The following is a 23,941-nucleotide window of genomic DNA, read 5'->3' as shown; positions in this document are numbered from 1 at the left end:
ATATTTGTCTAAGAAATAGTTAACAATAATACCTCTGATATTTCTGAAAACTGTGTGTTGGCTTGACAGCATTTCTCTGCTGTCTCTACAGCAACTTCATAGTTATCCACGAACGCTCTGTACACCCCAAGCTGGCTGGCCTGGAAAAAATACACAATAAATGATCACTTAAGTTGGTCACAATTTTAAAAAGTTCTATTCATCAGTTAGAATGAAAGAATGAAAGCACTTACTGAAGATATCTCAAAGCACTTCACATTTAATGAGTTTCTCAAATAAAAACAGAAAATGCTGGAAAATACTCAGCAGGTCAGACAGCATCTGTGTAGAGACAAACAGAGTTAACATTTCGGATTGATGACTCTTTCTGCTCTGATGAAGGGTTATCAATTTCAAATATTAACTCCTTTTTTCTCTACAGATGCTTTATTTTCAGCATTTTCTGTTTTTATTTGAGATTTCTGCAGCATTTTGCTTTTGTAATGAGTTTCTCAGTTGGTAGTACTCTCTCCTCTGAGTCACAAGGTTCTGAGTTCAAATTTCACTCCAAGGCTTGAGCACAAAATTCAAATCTGACACTCCAGTGCAGTACTGAGTGATGGGCGCTGCCTTGTCAAAGATGCCATCTTTCAGATGAGATGTTAACCTGAGGCCCCATCTGCCTGCTCAGACGGATATAAAAGATCGCATAGCACTATTTCAAAGAAGAGTAGGGGAGTTATCCCTGGTGTCCTGGCCAGTAGTTATCCCTCAATCAATCAACATCACAAAAACAGATTATTTAATCATTGTCACATTTGTGCACAAATTGGCCACTGTGTTTCCTAAATTACAACAGTGACTGCATTTCAAAAAGTACTTCATTAGCTGTAAAGCACTTTGAGATGTCCAGTCACTGTGAAAAGTGCTAAACAAATGCAAGTCTTCCTTTTTTCCCTTTGTACAATCACTGCTGTTCTGTTGAGAAATGTGCCAGCCAATTAATGCACAGCAAGATGTATAAATAGTAAATGAGATGAATGACCAATTCATCTGTATTAGTGGTATCGGCTGAGATATAAGTGTTGGACCAACACCAAGAGAGCTCTCTAACCAAGTGCTATTTATGCCCGCCTAACCAGAATGACATGGCTCAATAGTACATCTGAGGCAATGCAGCACACTGTTGGACTGAATTGTCAGCCTCGGTGATCACTACCAGAACTTACGACACAACAGTTAGGTTATTGGTAAGGAACTTGGCACAGCCCTTTGAAATAAAGCATCACCAGTATTGGTGTTTTTTAACTTCCTTTAAAAAGGAATTTTAAAAGGAATTTTCGAAGGGTAGGTTAATCTTCAATATGGTCATATTGGGGAGGCCTGTGAGCAACAGAGTTGACCTACTCGCGGATCATACTAGTTTTGTTAAAATGAGAATTTAATTTTGTTTCAATTTCTGGTTTTGAAAGAAACTATTTTATAAGCTTCCAAAATATAGTATATACACAAAAGGCTTTCTACTGCAGCATCACACACTTAATACTATCATATAGAATATTGGTATTCAGCTTCATTTATCAGAACTGGAATGTGTAAATAAATACAAAGACAAGGATGGTGAAGGCACAGAAGAGGGGGAAATTTAAAAACATATCAATAGGCATCAACATATCAATAGAGAAAATTATGGCATTTAAATTTCCTTCAGACAGAGCCGAATATAGTTAGGATAATTGCTGCATATGTAGATCTCGCTGCTTTTTTTGATTATGTCTCTTAAATTCGGTATGATATTTTTCTATGTTCCAGTTGTTAAATAAATACAAGTTTTTGTTCTGCAGAGGATCAACAGTATAAAATTGCACAACCTATCAATTATCTTGTCTTTACATCCTGAAAATCAGAATTTATATAAAAATAAAATAAGAAACCCTGTGTTTGCACAATGCCTGCTCTTAATTTGCATTAAGGGTTCAATCAGACTAGAACAAACTGATGAAAATCAAATATTTAAAAATACTGTTTCAATCTATTTAATAGCAACCTTTCCTGTGAACAGCAGAAAACTACATCCCAAACATGTCAGCAGTAGAAAGGGGAGACATCTATGGCAGTGAGGGGATTGGTACAACGTTTGGCTGTGATACACTGTCAACCAATAGAAGGAAGAGCTATCCATAGGATCTGAGTTCAAGTGTCTTTTTACAGAAATTGAAGAGTCCGAGTTCAAATAAAACAAGGAGGTGCCTTGAGTTGATGTTTACAAATCATAGCATTGGGGCACTGGACTGGACAACCTGCTTTACTGCATCCAAAGTAACTGCTTACGCCTCTGAGGATTTATGCTCTTGCGAACCCATCAGATCCTCAATTGCCTCAAGGTTACTCTTCGTCTCTGACGAGTTCAAATTAAAAGTGAGGGGCTGAAAAGAAGCAAGACTGTGCTGTAGTTGATGTTAAAGATCTGTCCCAATAACAAGTTCTTCAGATTGCCCAAACTGGAACCGATTAAATCTGAGTGATCACAAGTCACGCTTTTGTTGAGGCAAAATATTCTGGGGCACTAGTTCTGTTGCTGTAGCTATACCGTGCCAGGGTTACTGCTCTTCAATATAGCCTCTATGACGGTTGATAGAGCAAGAAGATCCTCGGTGCTGGTGATAATAGGTCTGGTCTCCTCAAGCTTTGGGTCAGCAATAGTATTTGGAGGCCAATTTTCGATAAAGATCATTCCTTTCTCCATTATTAACAGGCAAATAGTCTGAAGATCTGACTGCCTCAGGTCTGTGGCTTTAGGAATTAATTGTGTAGAAGAGCATGGTAGTATGCAATCACAATTACTTCCTAGGCAATGCTGTGGACATCATCAGTGCTGATAATCCTTATGGGAGTTCTGCGGAGTACCAGTGACTGTACATGGGAATGGAATAGGGTAAATTCCTGTCATGTCTTTCCAGTGACTCAAGGATGCCGTATGCCACATTAATTTCTTTCTCAACGTACCCTGCCACCTTCAACTGTTTGTGTACATATACACCCAGGTCCCTCTGCTCCTGCACCCACTTTAGAATTTTATCGTTTATGTCATATTAAGCCTGACTTCCCCAGAGTGACAATCAGAGTTGGATTGCCATTCCACTCCTGGTTTTATATCATAAATATTTTTCGATCCTATCTCGCCTGGCCTTTCAACCCAGACTGGGTAAGATCAGGCAGTGCAGCGCATCCTCGGGATCTAGCGTTGAGTGCAGCTTAGTCGGATGTGAGGAGGCCCCACCCCCTTTTCATGACACTAGCTGCCATAAGCCAGGTAAGTGTCATGGTCCAGTCATGCTTAAAGATCCTTGACATGCCAGGGGAACTTAAATGCATAATGCGTAAGATTCTGGATGTGTGTGTGAGGGGTGTGGCGGGGTTAGGTCGGGACTGGCTTTGGCCAGGTTGGGGGGGGGGTGGGGGGGGGAGTCTCCACGGATGGGATCCCGTGGGTTGGAGAGTTGCCGGTGGTGTGTGTAGTCTTCCGGATGGCGGGGAGTCGGGGTGGGACCATACAACGGTTACCCAGAAGTTAGAATAGATTATAATTCTTCTAACATTTTCTGGGTAACTACTGATGTCATCCAGGCGGAACCACCCAAACAAGCGCACGCACACGCACGCACGCACACACACACACACACACACACACACACAGTGTCCCAGCACATTATTTATAATATTTCTCCCATGTGAGATGAACGTGATAGCCACACTACAGAAACACTGCCAAAGTACTCAATTAAACAATGTCCTTCACCTGTGTATCCTAACGATATAATTAACATACAATGAACAGCGGGAAGCCGAGCACGTCAGTGCAAAAGACAAGGCTGAAGCATTTGCAACCATCTTCAGCCAGAAATGCCGACAGGGTGATCCATCTGGGCCTCCTCCTGACATTGCCAACAGACTTTCAAGCAAAGTTAGAGCTCATGGAATAAAAGGGACAGTAGCAACATGTATACAAAATTGGCTGAATGATAGGAAACAGAGAGTAGTGGTTAACAGTTGCTTTTCGGACTGGAGAAAGGTCTAAAGTGAAGTTCCCCAAGGGTCGGTGTTAGGTGGCAGAACAGGTTGAGAAAATTATTAATAAAGCTTGTGGCAACCTGGGCTTTCTCAATAGAGGCTTGGAATGCAAAAGCAAGGAAGTTATGTTAAACTTGTATAAAACACAGGTTCGGCCTCAACTGGAGTATTGCATCCAGTTCTGACACCACACTTTAGGAAGGATGAGAAGGCATTACAGAGGGTGCAGAAAAGATTCACAAGAATGGCCCCAGGGATGAGAAACTTCAGCTACATAGACAGATTGGAGAAGTTTGAACTGTTCTCCCTGGAGAAGAGAAGGTTGTTAGAGGCATTCAAAATCATGAGGGTTCTGGACAGAGGAGATAGGGTTGTCTATTAGGGACGTCTAACAATATCTGTTCACATTGGAGAGCAGGTGGTCACAGATTTAAGGTAACTGGCAAAAGAAGCAATGACGACATGAGAAAAACTATTTCACACAGTGAGTGGTTAGGATCTAGAATGCACTGTTTGATAGTGTGGTGGAGGTAGGTTCAATCGAGGCATTCAAGATGAAATTGGATTATTATCTGAAAAGGTATAAGGCTACGGGGAGAAGGCAGGGAAGTGGCTCTAGGTGAATTACACCTTCAGACAAACATCACAGACATGATGGGCCAAATGGCTTTCTTTTGTGCTGTAACTCTTCTATGATGCCGTGATCACAGATGTCAGTTTTCAGCCAATTTAATTCCCTCTACATGATATCAAGAAATTAATGAACACTTTGGATACAGCAAAGGCTATGGGTCCTGACAATGTCTTGGTAGTGATATTGAAGACTTGTGCTCCAGAACTAGCTTCCTCATCAAGTTGCAGCAGTATAGCTAAAACATTAGCATCTATCTGACAAGTGTTTAAAATTGCACAGATATGTCCCGTCCACAAAATGCAGGACAAATTCAATCCGGCCATATGTCACCCCATCAGTCTGCTCTTGATCAATAGCAAAGTGATGGGAGGTGTCATTCAAAGTGCCATCAAGTGGCCCTTACAAGTCAAAAATGTGATGGAATACTCTTCACTTCCCTGGGTGAGTGCAGCTCTGATAAGAAGCTTATCATCCAGGACAAAACTGCCTGCTTGATGAGCATCGCCGCATCCGCCACCTTAAACATTCACTACTCCGCCACTCGGCACACAGTGGCAGCAGAGTGTGCCAGCTACAAGATGGACTGCGGAAGTTCACCAAGACTTCTTTGATAGCATTTTCCTAACCTTTGATCTCTACCACCTAGAAGGACAAGGGCAGCCGATGCATGGGAACACCATTACCTGCAAGTTCCCCTCCAAGCCACACACCATCCTGACTTGGAACTGTATGGCCATTCCTACACTGTCAGTGGGTCAAAAACCTGGAACTTCCTTCCTAACAGCACTGTGGGTATACCTACACCAGATGGATTGCAGCGGTTCAAGAAGGTAGCTCAACAGTGCCTTCTTGAAGGCAATTAGAGCTAGGCAACAAATGATGGCCTTGACGTCACATCCCATAAAGAATATATATATAAAAAAGAACTCTGGGAAACCCACTCTATCTCTTTCTCCAGACCAAAAAACAAGTGTTCACCACTACTCTCCGTTTCCTGCCACGCAGCCAACTTTATATCCATGCTGCTATTGTCCCTTTTATTTCATGGACTTTGATTGCTGCCAAGCCTATTGTCTGGCACTTTATCAAATGCTTTTTTGGAATTCTATATATATCACATGAACTGTAATACTCTCATTAACCCGCTCTGTGCTTCATCGAAAAGCTCATTAAAATTAGTTAAGCACAATTTACCCTTAACATGTCCATTCTGGTTTTCCTTAATTAATCCATATTTGTCTAAGTGACTGTTAATTTTGTCCTGCATTATAGTTACTAAAAGCATTCCCATCGCTGTGGTTAAACTGACTGACCTGTAGTTACTGAGTTTATCCTTAAATCCATTTTTGAACAAGGGTGTGACATTTGCAAATCTCCAACCCTCTGGCAACACCCCTGTATCTCTGTACTGGAAGATTATGGTCATTGCCTCCACAATTTCCATTCTTACTACTCTTAGATGCATATGATTTGGTCCTCATGGTTTATCAATTTTAAGTATAGCCAACCTTTCCAATTCCTCCTCCAACAATTTTTAACCCATCCAGTGTCTCAACACTTCCCCTTTCACTATGACTTTGGCAGCACCACCTTCTTCAGTAATGACAGATGCAAAGAACTCATTTAATACCTCAGCCATGCCTTCTGCCTCCATATATAAATCTCCTTTTTGGTCCCTAATTGACCCCACTCTTCCTTTTATCACCCTTTACTATTTGTATGCCTACATGAAACTTTGGATTCCCTTTTATTTTGATTACCAGGGTCTGGGCAGGGTAGATAGGGAGAAACAGTTCCCATTGGTGGAAGGATTGCAAATGAGAGGGCACAGATTTAAGGTATTTGGCAAAAGAAGCAGCGGCGACATGAGGAGAAATGTTATCACGCAATGAGTGGCTAGGATCTGGAATGCACCGCCTGAGCTGTGGTGGAGGCAGGTTCATCGAGGCGCTGAAGAGGGAATTGGATTATTATTTGAGAGGAAAGAATGTGCAGGGCAATGGGGAGAAGGTGGGGGAATGGAATTAGGCAAACTACTCATTCAGAGAACTGGCACAGACATGACAGGCTGAATAGCCTCCTTCTGTGCTGTAACCATTCTGTGATTTTGAGATTCTCATACTCTCCATTTGCTTCTCTTATGTCTTTATTCCATTTCTCCTCTGAACTTTCTACATTCAGCCTGGTTTTCACTTACATTATCAAGCTGGAAGCTGTCATATTCATCTTTTTTCTGCTTCATCTTACCATCTTATCTCTTTGGTTATCCAGGGAGCTCTGACTTTTTGTCCTACCTTTCCCACTCATATGAATGTATCTCAACTGTACCCAAACTATCCCTTCTCTGAAGGCAGCTAATTGTTCAATTACAGTTTTGCCTGTCAATCTTTGATTCTAACTTAAACAGAAAATGCTGGAAAAACTCAGCAGGTCAAACAGCATCTGTGTAGACTAGAAATGCAGTTGTTAAAGGAGATTCTATTCTGGGGGACAGACAGCCATTTCTGTAACTATCATCAAGATAGGTTTAGAATGTATGTAGGAAATGCACAAAGTGTGGTGAATAATGTTGGTGAGCTACATGCATAAATAGGAACATTGAAATTTAGAATACAGTCCAGTTCAACCTTCCTCTGCCAAACTTCATAACCTTACATTTCCCTACATTAATTCTGCATGTGTGATTTCTACACTTGGTGATATGGCTCTTGACAAACTTTTTGAAACTGTGCGCATTGACCATAAGGTGTAGGAGCAGAAGTAGGCCATTTGGCCCATCAAGTCTGCTCCGCCATTCAGTGAGATCATGGCTGATCTGATAATCTTCAACTCCACTTTCCTGCCTTTTCCCCATAGCCCTTGATTCCCTTACTGATTAAAAATCTGTCTATCTCAGCCTTGAAGATATTTAGCGACCCAGCTTCTACAGCCCTCTGTAGTAAAGAATTCCACAGATTCACTACCCTCTGAAAAGAAATTCCTCCTCATCTCTGTTTTAAATGGGTGAACCCTTACTCTGAGATTATGCCCTCTGGTCCTAGACTCTCCCACAAGGGGAAACAACCTTTCAGCATCTACCCTGTCAAGCCCCCTAAGAATCTTGTATGTTTCAATAAGGTTGCCTCTCATTCTTCTAAACTCCAATGAGTACAGGCCTAACCTACTCAACCTCTCCTCATAAGAAAATCCCTCCACACCTGGAATCAATCTAGTGAACCTTTTCTGCACTACCTCCAATGCAAGTATATCTTTCCTTAGATAAGGGGACCAAAACTGTTCAGTGTTCTGGATGTGGTCTAACTAGTGCCTTGTATAGTTTTAGCAAGGCTCCCCTATTTTTATACTCCATTCCCTTTGAAATAAAGGTCAACATTACATTTGCCTTCCCTATTACCTGCTGAACATGTATGTTAGCTTTTTAGGATTCATGCACGAAGACCCCCAAATCCCTCTCTGCTGCAGCTTTCTGCAGTCTCTCTCTATTTAAATAATATTCAGCTCCTCTATTCTTCCTGCCCAAGTGCATAGCCTCATATTTTCCCACATTATATTCCATCTGCCAAATTTTTGCCCACACAGTTAATCTGTCTATATCCTTATGTAGACTCCTTGTGTCTTCCACAACATTTGCCTTCCCACCTATTTTTGTATCATCCGCAAATTTGGCGATAGTACATCCACTTTCCTCATCTAAGCTAACTGGCCTATAGTTACCTGTTTGTTTGTCTCCTTCCTTTTTTGAATAAGGGTGTTACATTGGCAGTTTTCCAATCCTCTGGGACTTTTCCAGATCTAAGGATTCTTGGAAGATTACTACCAGTGCATCCACGATTTCTGTAGCTACTTCCTTTAATATCCTAGGATGCAACCCATCAGGTCCAGGGGACTTATTGGCTTTTAGCCCCATTAGTTTCCCTAGTACTTTTTCTCAAGTGATAGTAATTGTATTTATTTCCTCTCCCTCTTTTGCTCCTTGATTATTTAGTATTGGAATGCTATTAGTGTCTTCTACCGTGAAGACTGATGCAAAGTATTTATTCAACTCCTCTGCCATTTCCTGGTTCCCCATTACTATTTCCCCGGCCTCATTCTCTAAGGGGCCTGTGTTGACTTTGGTCTCTCTCTTCCTTTTTATATATTTAAAGAAGCTCTTACTGTCCATTTTTATATTACTTGCTAGTTTACCCTCAAAGTTTATTTTCTCCCTCTTTATTATTTTGTTGGTCATCCTTTGTTGGTTTTTAAAACTTTCCCAATCCTCTGACTTACCACTAATCTTTGCCAAATTGTATGTCTTTTCTTTTAATTTGATACTATCCTTAACTTCCTTGGTTAACCATGGTTGGTTTATCCCCTTCCTTGAGTCCTTCTTCCTCACTGGGATATATCTTTGTGAGTCACAAACTATTTTCTTAAATGTCTGCCATTGTTCATCAACTGTGTTTTCTGCTAAAATCCTATCCCAGTCCACTCCAGCCAACTCTGCCCTCATTCCTTTGTAATCACCCTTATTTAAGTTTAGCACAGTTGTTTTCGACCCAAGTTTCCCACTCTCAAACTTAATGCTAAATTCTACCATATTATGGTCATTGTTTCCTAGGGTATCTTTTACTCTGAGATCATTTATTAATCTTGCCTCATTACACATTACCAGATCCAAAATAGCCTGATCCCTGGTTGGATCCACAACATGGACAGTGGGTAGCAGTGGAAGGGTGCTTTTCTGATTGGAGAGCTGTGACTAGTGGTGTTCCGCAGGCATCAGTGCTGGGACCTTTGCTGTTTGTAGTATACATAAATGATTTGGAGAAAAATGTAACTGGGCTAATTAGTAAGTTTGCAGACGACACTGAGGTTGGAGGAGTTGCAGATAGTGAAGAGGATTGTCAAAGGATACAACGGGAAAAAGATCGGTTGGCAACGCAGATGGATAAGGTAGTAATGAAAGGCATATGGCATGCTTGCCTTCATCGGCAGAGGTATTGAGTATAAAAGCTGGGAAGTCATGCTGCAGCAGTATAGAACCTTGGTTAGGCCACACTTGGAATATTGCGTTCAATTCTGGTCGCCACATTACCAGAAGGATATGGAGGCATTGGAGAGGGTGCAGAGGAGGTTTACCAGGATGCTGCCTGGTCTGGAGGTTATTAGCTATTAGGAGAGGTTGGAGAAACTTGGATTGTTCTCACTAGAGCGATGGAGATTGGGGGGGCGACTTGATAGAAGTTTACAAAATTATGAGTGGCATGGATAGAGTAGATAGTTAGAAGCTTTTTCCCAGGGTGGAAGAGTCAATTACTAGGGGACATAGATTTAAGGTGAGAGGAGAAAACTTCAGAAGAGATGTGCGGGGCAAGTTTTTTTACGCAGAGGGTAGTGAGTGTCTGGAATTCGCTGCCAGAGGAGGTGGTGGAAGCAGGTACGATAGTGGTGTTTAAGAGGCAGCTTGACACATAAATGAATAGGATGGGAATAGAGGGATACGGACCCCGGAAGTGCAAAATGCTTTAATTTGACAGGCAATATGATCAGCGCAGGCTTGGAGGGCCGAAGGGCCTGTTCCTGTGCTGTACTTTGCTTTGTTCTTTGTTCTATATTGTTCTAGGAAACTGTCCCGAATGCACTCTATGAATTCTTGCTCGTGGCTACCTCTGCCATTTTAATTTTCCCAATCTACATGAAGATTAAAGTCACCCATGATTAATGAATGTACTGCCTTTTTTACATGCGCTCATTATCTCCTGATTTATTCTCTGTCTTACAGTATTGCTACTGTTCGGGGGCCTATAGGCTACCCCCACCAGTGTCTTCTTCCCCTTCTGATATTCGTCATTTGCCACTGCTCGCAATTCGGTATCATCTGCGAACCTAAACACTTTCAATCATTTATAAAAATCAAAATAACAGTAGCCAAATAAATTACTAGGAATTGGAGACTCTGGAGATTGAAGCTTTGCAAAGTAGAGGGTAAATACTATCAGAAATATATCTGTTGATGCTATATCATACAGTATCATATATAATATTAATCTCAAATCAGTTATGCGACACATTGTTTTAGTTAAATGGTTGCATTACAGCTGTGGCTTTGACCAAGTAGCAACAACACACCATGTTCTCGGCCACCTACAAGCAACGATACAAAAAAAAAGTCTGTGAACATAGCACATAATTGTGAACATTTTAGAAACACACCTACAAACAGAATAAAGCTTTGACATCAGTTCACATTCAAGAGCTATATTTCAGCACTGATTGCTGTACAATTATTGGTTTCCATTGTCAGTTATTTACCAATACAAATTTCCAGCTTGGATCAGGAACATCTGCAGGCTTTGTCAATGTTTGCATTTTTATCTCAGAATCGGAAAAGCATTTTTTGCTGAAAGGGCAGTCTGCAAAGATTAAAAATCACTGTTATTTAACCAGACAGTAACTGAGAAATCAATGGTTAAAGGGCAATGCAACCCAAACTTATACCTGCTGACATCTGTCAGACAAATTCTGATAGGTGATACACCTCGACAGAACAGGGCTTTTTTTGAAAATCAGAGCAGCGCAGTGCCTTTGCAAATAGCCATGCTTCGTGATTGACCTAAACAGTGAATATCATCAAGATATTTCTCTACAGAAGGCATCATCCTGTCCTTACCTGATTCTGTGCTCATGTGCTTTCCAGCAGGAATCACTGGACAGTGATCAGAAGTGAGAGAAAAGGCTGAATTTCCTTTCCCAGATCCGTTGGCTCCACAAGCAACTGCAGCATTCCTACCTCTGACCTGGCTAAGATCAGCTACGGGAGCTGATGAAGTGACACTAGCCTTACAGTTTTAAGCTGAAGCTGGCAGTGCATTTCTCCAGTGGCCACCAGGGGAGCTTAAAGAACATGGATACAACATCAACTTACATCACAAAAACAGAATTACCTGGAAAAACTCAGCAGGTCTGGCAGCATTGGCAGAGAAGAAAAGAGTTGACGTTTCGAGTCCTCAAGACCCTTCGGCAGAACGTTCTGCCGAAGGGTCATGAGGACTCGAAACGTCAACTCTTTTCTTCTCCGCCGATGCTGCCAGACCTGCTGAGTTTTTCCAGGTAATTCTGTTTTTGTTTTGGATTTCCAGCATCCGCAGTAGTTTTTTGTTTTTATCAACTTACATCAGTTAGTTTCCTGGTAATCACTCTGTTTAGAATACAAGATATAAAATAACATTTGCCTCTTACACATTGTATTTCTATGGGGCACAAACATTTTAGTAGTCAAGCTTCACAGTGTAAACCACAAGATCAGCAAACAGGGTTCATGTTAAACAGTATTTCTACTATAGTCAGAGAACTAAAAGAATTGAATTTTTACTAAAAAATAACCCATTTTGTTTGAAGAATTTGTGAGAAAAGGCAGGCTGAAGCAATTAGAAATTAATTTTGTGTGGCTTTATGAAAAGAAACATTTTACTCTAAATTTTCAGCTATTAGTGCCCACTCTGAAATAACGCAAATAATACATTGTGCAAAGCTAGATAAAGGCTTATAAATATCCTGGAACTCACTCATTAATGACTGTCCAAAATAAACAAGTCACACACACCTAGTCCTAAGAAATACAATATTGGTTTCTAGAAGAAATCATGAGGTTGGCAGAAAAGACAGTGCATGAACAATGGGTTCAAGGAAAAAGTATTGCAGGCAATGTCAAGGTATATTCCCTTGAAGGGGAAAGGTAGGACAAATAATCCAGAGCGCCCTGAATGATGAGAGAGATAGATGAAAAGGAAGAAGTGCGCGTATGACAGATGTCAGGTAATAAATACAATGGAGAATCAGGCTGAATATAAAAGAACCAGAGGGGAAGTGAAGAAACTAATGAGAAAAGCAAGGCGAGAGCATGAAAAGAGGCTGGCAGCGAACATAAGAGGGAATCCCAAGGCCTTCCATAAGAATGTAAATAATAAAAGGGTGGTAAAGGAAAGAGTAGGGCTGATTAGGGACAAAAAAGGGAGGCAGGAGAAATAGTGGAGGTGTTGAATGAGTACTTTACATCTGTCCTTATAAAGGAAGGCCAAGGTGAGAGAGGAGGTAACTGGTACACTTGGGGAACTTATAATCGAGAGGAAGGAGGTGTTGAGTAGGCTTCTTTACTTAAAATAGATAAGGTACCAGGACCGAATTAGATGCATCTAAGGGTACTGAGGGAAGTGAAAGTGGAAATTGCAGAGGCACTAGTGAAAATCTTCCACTCTTCCTTAGACACAGGGGAGGTGCCAGAGGACTGGAGAATTGCGAAAGCTAAATCGTGGTTCAAAAAGGGATGCAAGTATAAAGTTGGCAACTACAGACCAGTCAGTTTGACCTCAGTGGAAGGGAAACTTCTGGAAGTTATAGTATGGGATAAGATCAACAGTCACTCAGACAAGTGCAGGATAGTTAAGGAAAGCCAGCATGGATTCATTAAAGGAAAATAATGTTTAACTAAATTGCTGGAGTTTTTTGATGAGGTAACAGAGAAGGTTAATAAGGGAAACACTGTTGATGCGGTGTATATGGATTTTCAAAAGGCATTTGATACAGTGCCACACAACAGACTTGAGAGCAAAATTCTAGGTCATGGAATAAAAAGGAAAGTAGACACTTAGATAAGAAATTGGCTGAGTGACAGGAAACAGAGAGTAGTGATAAATACTTCTTTTTCAGATTGGAGGAAGGTTTGTAATGGAGTTCTCCAGGGGTCAGTGTTGGGACCCTTGTTCTACCCGGTATATATTAATGACCTAGACTGTGGTGTGCAGGGCATGATTTCAAAATTTGCAGACGATATGGAGATTGGAAATGTTGTCAACTATGATGGGGATAGTCTTGAAATTCAAAAGGACATAGGCATGTTGGTGGATTGGGCAGACAAGTGGCAGATGAAGTTCAATGCAGAGAAGTGTGAGGTGATTCATTTCGGCAAAAAAATATGATGAGATAGTATAAAATAAAGGAAGAGCGTCTACATGAGGTGCAGGAACAGAGGGACCTCGGTGTATACGTACATAGGTCACTGAAGATGGCAGGGCATGTTGAGAGAGCAGTTAATAAAGCATATAGTATTTTAGGCTTTATTAATAGAGGCATTGAGTACAAGGGAAAGGAGGTCATGTTGAACTTGTATAAGGCACTAGTTAGGCCTCATCTGGTATACTACATCCAGTTCTGGGCGCCATACTTGAGTAAGGATGTGAAGGCTTTGGACAGAGTACAGAGGAGATTCGTAAGAATGATCTCAGGGATAAAGAACTATAGCAATGAGGATAGATTGGAGAGGTTGGGACTCTTTTCATTGGAGAAAAAAAGGCTGAGAGGAGACTTGATAAAGGTATTCAAGGCCCTGAGAGGCATGACAGGGTAACGAGTGAGAAACTGTTCCCACTCAAGGGAACATCAATAACTAGAGGGCACAGATTTAAGGTAATTGGTAAAAGGAGTAAATATGATGTGAGGAAAACTTTTTTCACCCAAAGGGTAGTTGAAATCTGGAACAAGCTTCCTGAAAGGGTGGTGGAGGCAGGTTTGATCGAGGTACTCAAAAGGGAATTGGATTGCTACGTGAAAAGAGAGAGTGTGCAAAGTTCCGGGATAAGGCAAGGGAGTGGGACTAGGTTGAATGATCTTTCAGAGAGTCAGAGCAGACTCGATGGGCCGAATGGCCTCCTTCTGCACTGTAAAGATATGTGATACAATGATGACCTGTTAAATATGTTAGCTGATCAAGCCCTGTATCCTAAAAGCATTATGAAAATACATCTGCTCTCCTAGGTCAGTCATCTTTTGTTCACCATCCAGGTACGCTAATATTAAAAACAGGCGATAACATTTCAACTGCAGCCATCTCAACAGATCTTTGTTTCCACAAGATTGCTTCATCATTGAACCAACACTCAATGGAATGCAACTCTTCTTGTCTATACAATGGTTTTCTGTGATAGACTTTAATTAAAGTGAGTTTCTGCAGTATTCCCACCACCCCCTGCCACTCAAATCACTTATTTCTCTCAACTGCTACTAGGCCTAATGATAGCATCCAGCAAATACTTAACATGTTCTAATAACATTCCTCTATTCCCTATTTTAACAACACATGGCATTAGCTGACAGAGGAATTCAAACAAGTCAATAACTTTCGGTTCTGTAACATGGCTTGCGTCCACCCCATCTCAGTTATGCCACAACTGAATCCCTTACACAAAGCTGTGCCACCTCAAGGCTTGACTACTCTAAGACTATCCTTGTTAGCCTCCACCCTTCATAAACTATATCTGAATGTGTGACATGTTCATAACAACAGATTAATTAACTGCACAGATAGAAAGAAAAGAGTTTCAGCTAATAACCACTACAGAGACATGGTTGCAGAATGACCACAGTTGGGAAATATTAAGGGAGATTTGACTTTAAAAAAGATAGGCAAAATGAAAAAGATCAGGGTGGGGTGGGCATGGTTAGCCCTGATAGTAAGGGAAGGAATAATGGTGGTAGAGAGAAAAGATCTTAACTTGGAAAATCACAAAGCAGAATTAGTTTGGGTGGAGCCAAGAAACAACAAGAGGCAGAAAAAACTGGTGAAAGCAGTTTATAGGCCCCCTAACAGTGAATGTGTTGTCAAGCAGAGTACAGATCAAGAAACTGGAGATGCACATAATAAGGGTCATACAGTAATCAGGGGGGACTTGAATTTTCATTTATAGACTGGGCAAACCAAAACTGAATGTAATAGCGTGGAACATAGTATGGTATGTGTACTCTGCCTGAAAGCAGATCCTTGGCTCATTGTCTGCTGATGCTTCATCCTGACCTGTTTTCCTGGAAGCTTTTTGTTCCATTAGTGGTGGTTTGCAATTGCCTTCCATTCTCAGGGGCAGGGTGAGAAGGTAGGTCCCAACTCTACCCCAGCCAGAACAGGAATCAATTCAATGGCGTTGGCTTTATTCTGAATCACACAGTAGCCATCCAGCCAACTGAGCTAACCGCCTGCTCAGTTGGAGGATGAGTTCACTGAATTCAATCAAGATAGTTTTCTAGATTAACATGTTGAGAAGCTAAAGGTAATAGCAGATTAAATGCAGCTAGACCTGGCCAAAATCCAGGCTTGGGCTGACAAGTGACAAGTAACATTCGCACCACACGAGTGTCAGGCAATGACCATCTCCAACAAGAGAGAATCCAACCATCGCCCCATGATGTTCAATGGCACTACCATCACTGAATCCCCCACTATCAGCCTCTTGGGGGTTGCCATTGACCAGAAACTGTACTGGACGAGCCATATAAACACTGTGGCTACAAGAGCAGGTCAGGGGCTATGAATCCTGCAACGAGTAACTCACCTCCTGACTCCTCAAAGCTTGTCCACTATCTACAAGGCACAAGTCAGGAGTGTGATGGAATACTCCCCACTTGCCTGGATGAGTGCAGCCCCCACTCAAGAAGCTTGACACCATCCAGGACAAAGCAGCCCACATGATTGGCACCACATCTACAAACATTCACTCCCTCTACCACCGACACACAGTAGCAGCAGTGTGTACCATCTACAAGATGCACTGCAGGAATTCACCAAGGCTTCTTCAACTCATCTTCCAAACCCACGACCACTACCATCAAGAAGGACAAGGGCAGCAGACAGATGGAAACACCACCACGTGGAAGCTCCCCTCCAAGTCACTCACCATCCTGACTTGGAAGTATATCACCATTCCTTCACTGTCACTGGGTCAAAATCCTGGAGCTCCCTCCCTATCAGCTCTGTAGGTGTACCTACACCACATTGGACTGCAGCAGTTCAAGAATGCAGCTCACCACCATCTTCTCAAGGGCAACAAAGGATGGGCAATAAGTGCTGGCCCAGCCAGCAAAGCCCACATCCTGTGAATGAATTTTTTAAAAAATTGTAAAAGAGACTTGCAATGTTGCCAAAAAGAGTGATAAGCCTGGTGATGGGGAGGGTTTAAGAATTCAAATGCCTAAGAAATTTATTTAAAAAAGAGAAACTAAAATTTAGAGTAATCTAGCAAGAAACATAAAAACAGATTTTAAAAGCTACTATAGGTATATAAATAGGAAAAGATTAGTGAAAAAAGTGGGTCTCTTAAAGGCAGAGACTGAAAAAATTATAATCAGGAATAAGGAGATAGCAGAGATTAGGAAGTATTTTCTGTCTTCACAATAGAAGACAAAAAAAAATCCAGAAATACTGGGGAACCAACGGACTAGTGAGAATGAGAAATTAGCATTACCAAAAAAAAGTACTGGAGGAATTAATGGAATAAAAAGCTGACAAATCCTCTGTATCAAACGCCTACATCCTAAAAGATCTGGCTACTGATATATCGGATTCATTGGTTTTGATCTTCCAGTAGTCCATATATTCTAGAACAGTCACCACAAATTGGAAGCTAACAAAAGTAACCCCACTGTTTAAGAAACGAGGGAGAGAAAATAGAGGCTAAAAGCCATTTAGCCTGATAACAGCAGTAGGGACAAGAGTGGAATCTATTATTAAGGACAAGGTAATAGAGTGCTTAAAAGGGAAATCGGTCTCCAGTAGTTGGAACAAAAGAAGGAGCTGAATGGTGAGTAAGTCTACTTTACTTTCTAGTCTCCAGTTTATAGCAAATAATCAAGAAACAAAAGATAGAAAATAAAAGTTTGGCAGTGCTCAAGGGTATATACTTCAATGCAAGAAGTATGGCAAAAAAAAGCAGACGAGCTGAGGGCACAGGTAGAAATGTGCAGCATGATTTAGCTATTAGAGAAACATGGCTTAAAAGGGACAGGAATGGGAGCTGAACATTGCTGGTTACAGGGTATTCAGATGAGATATAGAGGGGGATAAAAAGGGAAGGGATGTGGCAATTTTGGTTACAGAAGTAATTACAGCTGAGAGGAGAGATGATATGTTCGAAGGATCATCAATTGAGGTCATATGGATTGAGCCTAAGGACAAAAAAGGGCAGTCACACTACCGGGAGTATACTACAAACCCCCAAACAGTCAGAGGGAGATAGAAAAGCAAATGTGTAGCCAAATCTCTGGGAAGTGCAAAAGTAGTAGGACAATTATAGTATGAGATTTTTAACTACCCCAATATTAACTGAAACAATTTTGGTGTGAAAGGAATGGAGGGAACAGGATTCTTAAGGTGCATTCAGGAGGGCATTTTTGGCCAATATGTAGCAAGTCCAACAAGAGAGGGTGCAGTTCTGGACTTGGTTCTCAGAAATGAAGCTGGACAGGGGGAAGGAGTGACAGTGGGAGAGCATTTAGGTCGTCATAACTCAGTTAGCTTTAACATAACTATGGAAAAAGACAAAAATAAAACAGGAGTTAAAGTTCTAAAATGGGACAAAGCCAATTTTGCTAAGCTAAGGAGTGATTTAGCAAAAGTGGACTGGAAACAGCTACTTGAAGGTAAATCAGTGACAGAGCAGTGAGAGACATTCAAAGGGGAGATTCAAGGGGTTCAGTGTAAACGTGTTTGCACAAAGGAAAAGGATGGGACGGGCAAATCTAGAGACCCCTGGATGTCAAGGAGCTTACAGGGTAAGATAAGGCAGAAAAGGAAAGCTTATGTCAGACACCAAGAACTCAATACTACAGAAAGCCAAGAGGAGTATAGAAAGAGGAGAGGTGAAATAAAAAAGGAAATCAGAAAAGCAAAGAGAGGTCATGAAAGAATGCTAGCATGCAAAATCAAAGAGAAAGCAAAGGTGTTATTTCAATACATTAAGAGTAAGAGTAGGGAAAGAGTAGGGCCCATAAAAGACCAAAAAGGTAACCTATGTCTGGAGGCAGAAGATGTGGGCATGGTTTTTCATAAATACTTTGCGTCTGTCTTCACAAAAGAGGGGGGCAATGCAGACATTATAGTTAAGAAGGAGAAAGAAGCATGAAGTATTGGATGTGATAAACATAGGGAGACAAGAAGTATTAAGAGGATTAGCATCCTTGAAAGTGGATAAATCACCAGGGCTGGAGGAAATGTATCCTCTGCTGTTAACAGTAGCCAGGGAGGAAATTGCAGAGGGTCTGACCAACATGTTCCAATCTTCACTGGATACAGGTATGCACTGGAGTGCTGCTTTGGGTGCTAGAGTGCAAAGTGGGAGTTTGGTGAGTGAGGGAGTTTTAAGGGTTAATTTCTATCTAAAGTCCAGTCATTTTGTTAATTTAGCAATTAACTAAAAATTACTCCTCAAGTCAAGAGAGTTGAGTTTTATTCCAGCCTTAAAACAGGGGTACACAAGCTGAGAGCAGCTGCAGCTAGTTAATTAGGTAGCTAACTTAAACTAGTTCAGAAGCTTGAATCATTTGTTTTCTCAGGGAGCATAAAGAGAGGCCTTCGTCAGTGCTGTTTTGTCTGCATTGAGTGTAAAGTGTGAGTTTGTTGAGTAAGGGAGTTCAGTGAAGAGGATAAGGTGGTGCTCCTTTCTTTCTACCTTTTTTTTCCAGTCTCCAGTGGCTGGCTCCTACTTCAGTACAGGGGAAGAAGCTGATTTTTGAGTAACTGCGAAGTTATTCTACTTATTCCAATTGTAATAAATAGTTTATAAAGTTACAGGCAGGTCAGCTTGGCCGAGCGGAATGTACATCCTGTGGAAGCCATGGATGCACCATCTGGCCTAGATGAACACATCTGCAGGAAGTGTCACTGGCAACAGAAGCTTGAGCCCTGGGACTCAAGTGGCTGCTGGAATCACTGTGGTGCATCCACAAGGCAGAGAACTACGTGGACATCATGTTTAGAGGGGTGGTCACACTGCAGGTTAGGAGAGGGAATGGGTGACTGCCAGGCAGTCTAAAGGAACCAGGCAGGTAGTGCAGGAGTCCCGAGTCGATCCTGCTTGCTAATCAGTTTTCCATTTATACTGGCCAGGGCAATGGTTTCTCAGGGGAGTGCAGCCAGGGGCAAGTCTGTGGCGCCAAGGGTGGCTCAGCTGCACAGGAGGGGAAAAAGAGTGGAAGTGCAATAGTGTTAGGGGTTTCGATAGTCAGGGGACCAGACAGGCGTATCTACGGCAGAAAATGTGACTACAGGATGTGCGTTGCCTCTCTGGTCCCAGGGTCAAGGATGTCACGGAGTGGCTGCAGGACATCCTTCTGGGGTGGCTCAACAGCCAGAAGTCACGGTCCAAATTGGTACCAAAAAAGGGATGAGGTCCTGCAGGCTGAGTTTAGGGAATCAGGAAAGAGATTAGCGAGCAGGAACTCAGCAGTAGTAATCTCCGGGTTATTCCCCAGGCCACGTGTTAGTGAGAATAGAAATAGAAGAATAAACCAGATGAATGCATGGCTGGAGAGATGGTGCAGGAGGGAGCGCTTCAGATTTCTGGGGCATTGGGACTAATTCGGGGGAAAGCTGGAAGCTGTACACGCTGGATGGTCTACACCTGAACAGGGCCGGGGCCAACGTCCTTGCAGGGAAATTGCTACTGTTGTTGGGGGAGCTTTAAACTAGGTTGGCAGGGGAATGGGAACCTAAGGGCAGATTCATATAGGACAAATACAAAACAGGGAGCAGGCTATAGAAAATTAGCAAGTGACTCTGAAAGACAGAAGAAGCAAAGGTTAAAAAGTGCACAGCACAGGAATTTGGCATTGTTAAAAGGTTTGTATTTAAATGCAAGGAGTATAGCAAACAAAGCCGATGAGCTGAGGATGCAGATAGACACATGATATCATTGCTATAATGGAAACTTAGCTTAAAGAGGAGCAAAAAGGGCAGCTCAACAGCCCTTGATGTAGGATTTTCAGGCAGGTTTGGTAAGTGGGGGGGGTCTAAAAAAAAGGTGCGGTGTAGCATTATTGGTTAAAGAATCAATTACAGCTGTGAGGAGGGATGATATACTAAATGAATCATCATTTGGGTGCAGCTCAGAAAAAAAAGGGGCAGCCACACTACTAGGAGTGTACTATAAACCCCTAAATAGTGAGAGGGAGATGGAAGAGCAAATATGTAGACAAATTTCTAAGTGCAAAAACAATGGGGCAACAATAGTTGGGGAATTCAACTGCCCTCATATCAACTGGGATGCAAACAATGTGAAAGGCACAGAGGGCACAATTCTTGAACTGCATTCAAGAAAACTTTTTAGCCAACATGCAACAAGCACAACCAGAGGGAGCGCAATTCTAGATTTAAGCTTAGGGACTGAAACTGGACAAGTAGATGAACTAGCAGTGGGTGACCATTTTTGGAGATAGTGACCATAATACATTAGATTTAGCATCATTATGGAGAAGGATAAAGATAGTATCAAGAAAACAAAAAATTGTAACATTTTCTTCTGTTAATAACCCTGCCATATTTATTATATATGGGAAAACAGGCTGTCGGGGGTGTAAATATGGTAATTGGATTAAGAGCTAGGGTGACAGCAAGGATCTAAAGCCAACAGCAAGAAGTGGTTTTGATATATTAATGAACTTCAATTTGAGTTTTACATAAAAAAATAACAAGAGTAATATTGAATTAAGTTGTTTTAGTTCAAGGGGACATATGTATAGGTTGTAAAAGGGGTAAGTAAGGTAAAATGAGGTAAGTTGTTTTTACAAGTCTAAGAGCTGAAGTAAAGAACGAGTATAAAAAATTCTGGGAAGAAGGCATTTATGAAGGGACTGATTGAGGCAGAGAGAGATCAAAAGGAAGGAACGCATTTAAGGAAATACTGAAGCCTATGTGAGGGGGTAGTTGCTTAGATCTCCCAGAAGATAGCAGGATAGCTGGTCAGATCTCCCAGAAGACAGTGTGGACAAGGCTAGACTGGAAGAGCCAGCTATTGTCAGCCTCAGAGGCCACCCCAAGGAAAAAGCACTGTGTGGTAAAAATTACTGGAATTCTATAGGTTTTAGAATCTATAAGGATGGTTGCTGAACAGAATAGGGGAAGGTTAACTCTGAGGGTAGTTAAGGTTTGTGGAACTGTTTTAAAGTACTGTTAACTGTGTGAAGCCATTCTTGTATTTAAGTGTAATTGTGTTTTTTTCTTTATTCTTTTAATAAACATTTACTTTACTATAAGATCATCACAAGTAGCCGCGGACATCAGTTCCTGATTTCACTGCCTCTCCTCATACTATACAAAATGCAAAAACCATTTTGGCAGTTGTTTCTTAAGTTTCCCTCTGGGATTTGGTCAGCTTGGCATTCATTATCAGCCGTGCCATAACAAAATAACAGGGGTAAGAGTTGTAAATTGGTGAAAGACGAATTTTACAAAGCTGAGAGGTGATCTGGAAAGAGTGGAATAGTTACAGCAACTTGAAGGGAAATCAGTGACAGACTAGTAGAAGACATTCAGAAGCTAGATTCTACGGGCACAGTGTAGACGTGACCCCACAAAGAAATAGATTGGTACTGCCAAATCTAGAGCCCCCCGGTTATCTAGAAGCATACAGGGTAAGATAAAGCAGAAAACAAAAGCTATGACACTCAAAAAAATTAATATGTAAAGGAGCACAGAAAATACAGGGGTGAAGTAAGAAAGGAAATCAGGAAAGAAACGAGAGGATATGAAAAAATATAGGCAGGTAAAATCAAGGAAACTCCAAAGATGTTTTATCAGTACATTAGCAAGAGGATAACTAAGGAATGGGTAGGGCCTTTCAGGGAAATACAAGGTGACTTATGAGCTGATGCAGAAGGTATGGGCAGGGTTCTTAATGAGTACTTTGTCTCTGTCTTCACACAAGAGAGGGATGATACAGGCATTCTGATCAATGAGGAGGAGCGTGAAACATTAGATATAATAAGGATAAAAAGAGGAAATACGGGAGGGGCTGACATCCTTGAAGATGGATAAATCACCAGGGCCTGATGGACTGTATCCCAGGCTGTTAAAAGGAAGCCAGGGAGGAAATAGCAGATGCCCTGAGGATAATTTTTCAATCAGCACTAGATACAGAGAAGGTACCAGCGGACTAGAGGTCTGCGAACGTTGTACAATTGTTTAAAAAGCGGGCGAGGGATAGGCCAAATAATTATAGGCCGGTCAGTCTGAATTAGGTGGTGGGCAAATTATTAGAATCAATTCTGAGAGCCAATGTAAACAGTCACTTAGAAAGGCATGGGTAGGGGTAGTCAGCATGGATTTGTTAAGGGTAAGTCATGTCTTACTAACTTAATTGAAATTTTGAGGAAGTGACAAGGACAATTGATAAGGGTAGTGCATTGGATGTGGTCTATATGGATTTTAGTAAGGGATTTGACAAGGTCCCACATCGCAGTCTGGTCAAAAAAGTAAATGCCCATGGGATACAGGGGAATGTGGAAAGTTGGATGCAAAATTGGCTCAGTGACAGGAAATAAAGGGTAATGATTGATGGATGTTTTTGCAAATGGAAAGCGGTTTTCAGTGGCATTTCACAGGGCTCGGTGTTGGGTCCCTTGCTGTTTGTGGTATATATTAATGATCTGGTCTTAAATGTGCGAGGCATGGTTGGGAAGCCTGCAGATGACACAAAAATTGGCCATGCCGTTGACAGTGAAGAGGATTGTGTAGACTCCAAAATTATATCAATGGTTTTGTTGAATGGGCGGAAAAGTGGCAAATGGAATTCAATCCGGAGAAGTGGGAGGTAATGCATTTGCAGAAGCCAAACAAAGCAAAGGAATACACAATAAATGGGAGGATACTGAGAGGGGTAGAGGAAGTGAGAGACCTTGGAGTGCATGTCCACAGGTCCCTGAAGGTGGCAGGTCAGGTAGATAAGGTGATAAAGAAGGCATATGGAATGCCTCCCTTTAGATACAAAAGCTGGGATGTAATGGTGGAATTGTATAAAACGCTGGTTAGGCCACAGCTGGAATTTTGCATACAGTTCTGGTCACCATGTTACAGGAAGGACATAATTGCTCTGGATAGAGCACAGAGGAGATTTACAAGAATGTTGCCAGGGCTTGAAAACTGCAGCTATGAGGAAAGATTGGGTAGGTTGGGGTGTTTTCCTTAGAACAGAGGAGGCTGAGGGGTGACTTGATATAGGTGTAAAAGATTGAGGGCCTAGATAGACTATACAGGAAAGGCTGTTTCCTCTAGGGGCGAGGTCAATTACCAGGGGCACAGATTTAAGGTGACTGGTTGGAGGATTAGAGGAGATATCAGGAAAACCTTTTTCACCCAGAGGGTGGTAGGTGTCTGGCCGGATTGGTGGTTGAGGCAGAAACCCTCAAATCATTTAAAAGGTACCTGGATTTGTACGTGACGTGCTGTAACCTGCAAGGCTA

The 23,941-nt window shown here is 41.7% G+C and overlaps 1 protein-coding gene across 2 annotated transcripts in view; it reads right to left on the bottom strand.

Moving 5' to 3' along the window:
- The window catches only part of LOC144687520 (breakpoint cluster region protein), a 598,462-nt gene that overhangs the window by 326,887 nt on the left and 247,634 nt on the right, over window positions 1–23,941 (bottom strand). For both annotated transcript variants that reach the window (XM_078553762.1, XM_078553761.1), the window contains exon 5: window positions 33–140. In XM_078553762.1, coding sequence (XP_078409888.1) covers window positions 33–140 — 108 coding nt within the window. The remainder of the gene's footprint in view (window positions 1–32; window positions 141–23,941) is intronic.

This window comes from Cetorhinus maximus, chromosome 12 (assembly GCF_964194155.1).
Source record: "Cetorhinus maximus chromosome 12, sCetMax3.hap1.1, whole genome shotgun sequence".
Classification (NCBI taxonomy): Eukaryota; Metazoa; Chordata; class Chondrichthyes; order Lamniformes; family Cetorhinidae; genus Cetorhinus; species Cetorhinus maximus.
This window is presented reverse-complemented; position numbering and strand designations above follow the sequence as displayed.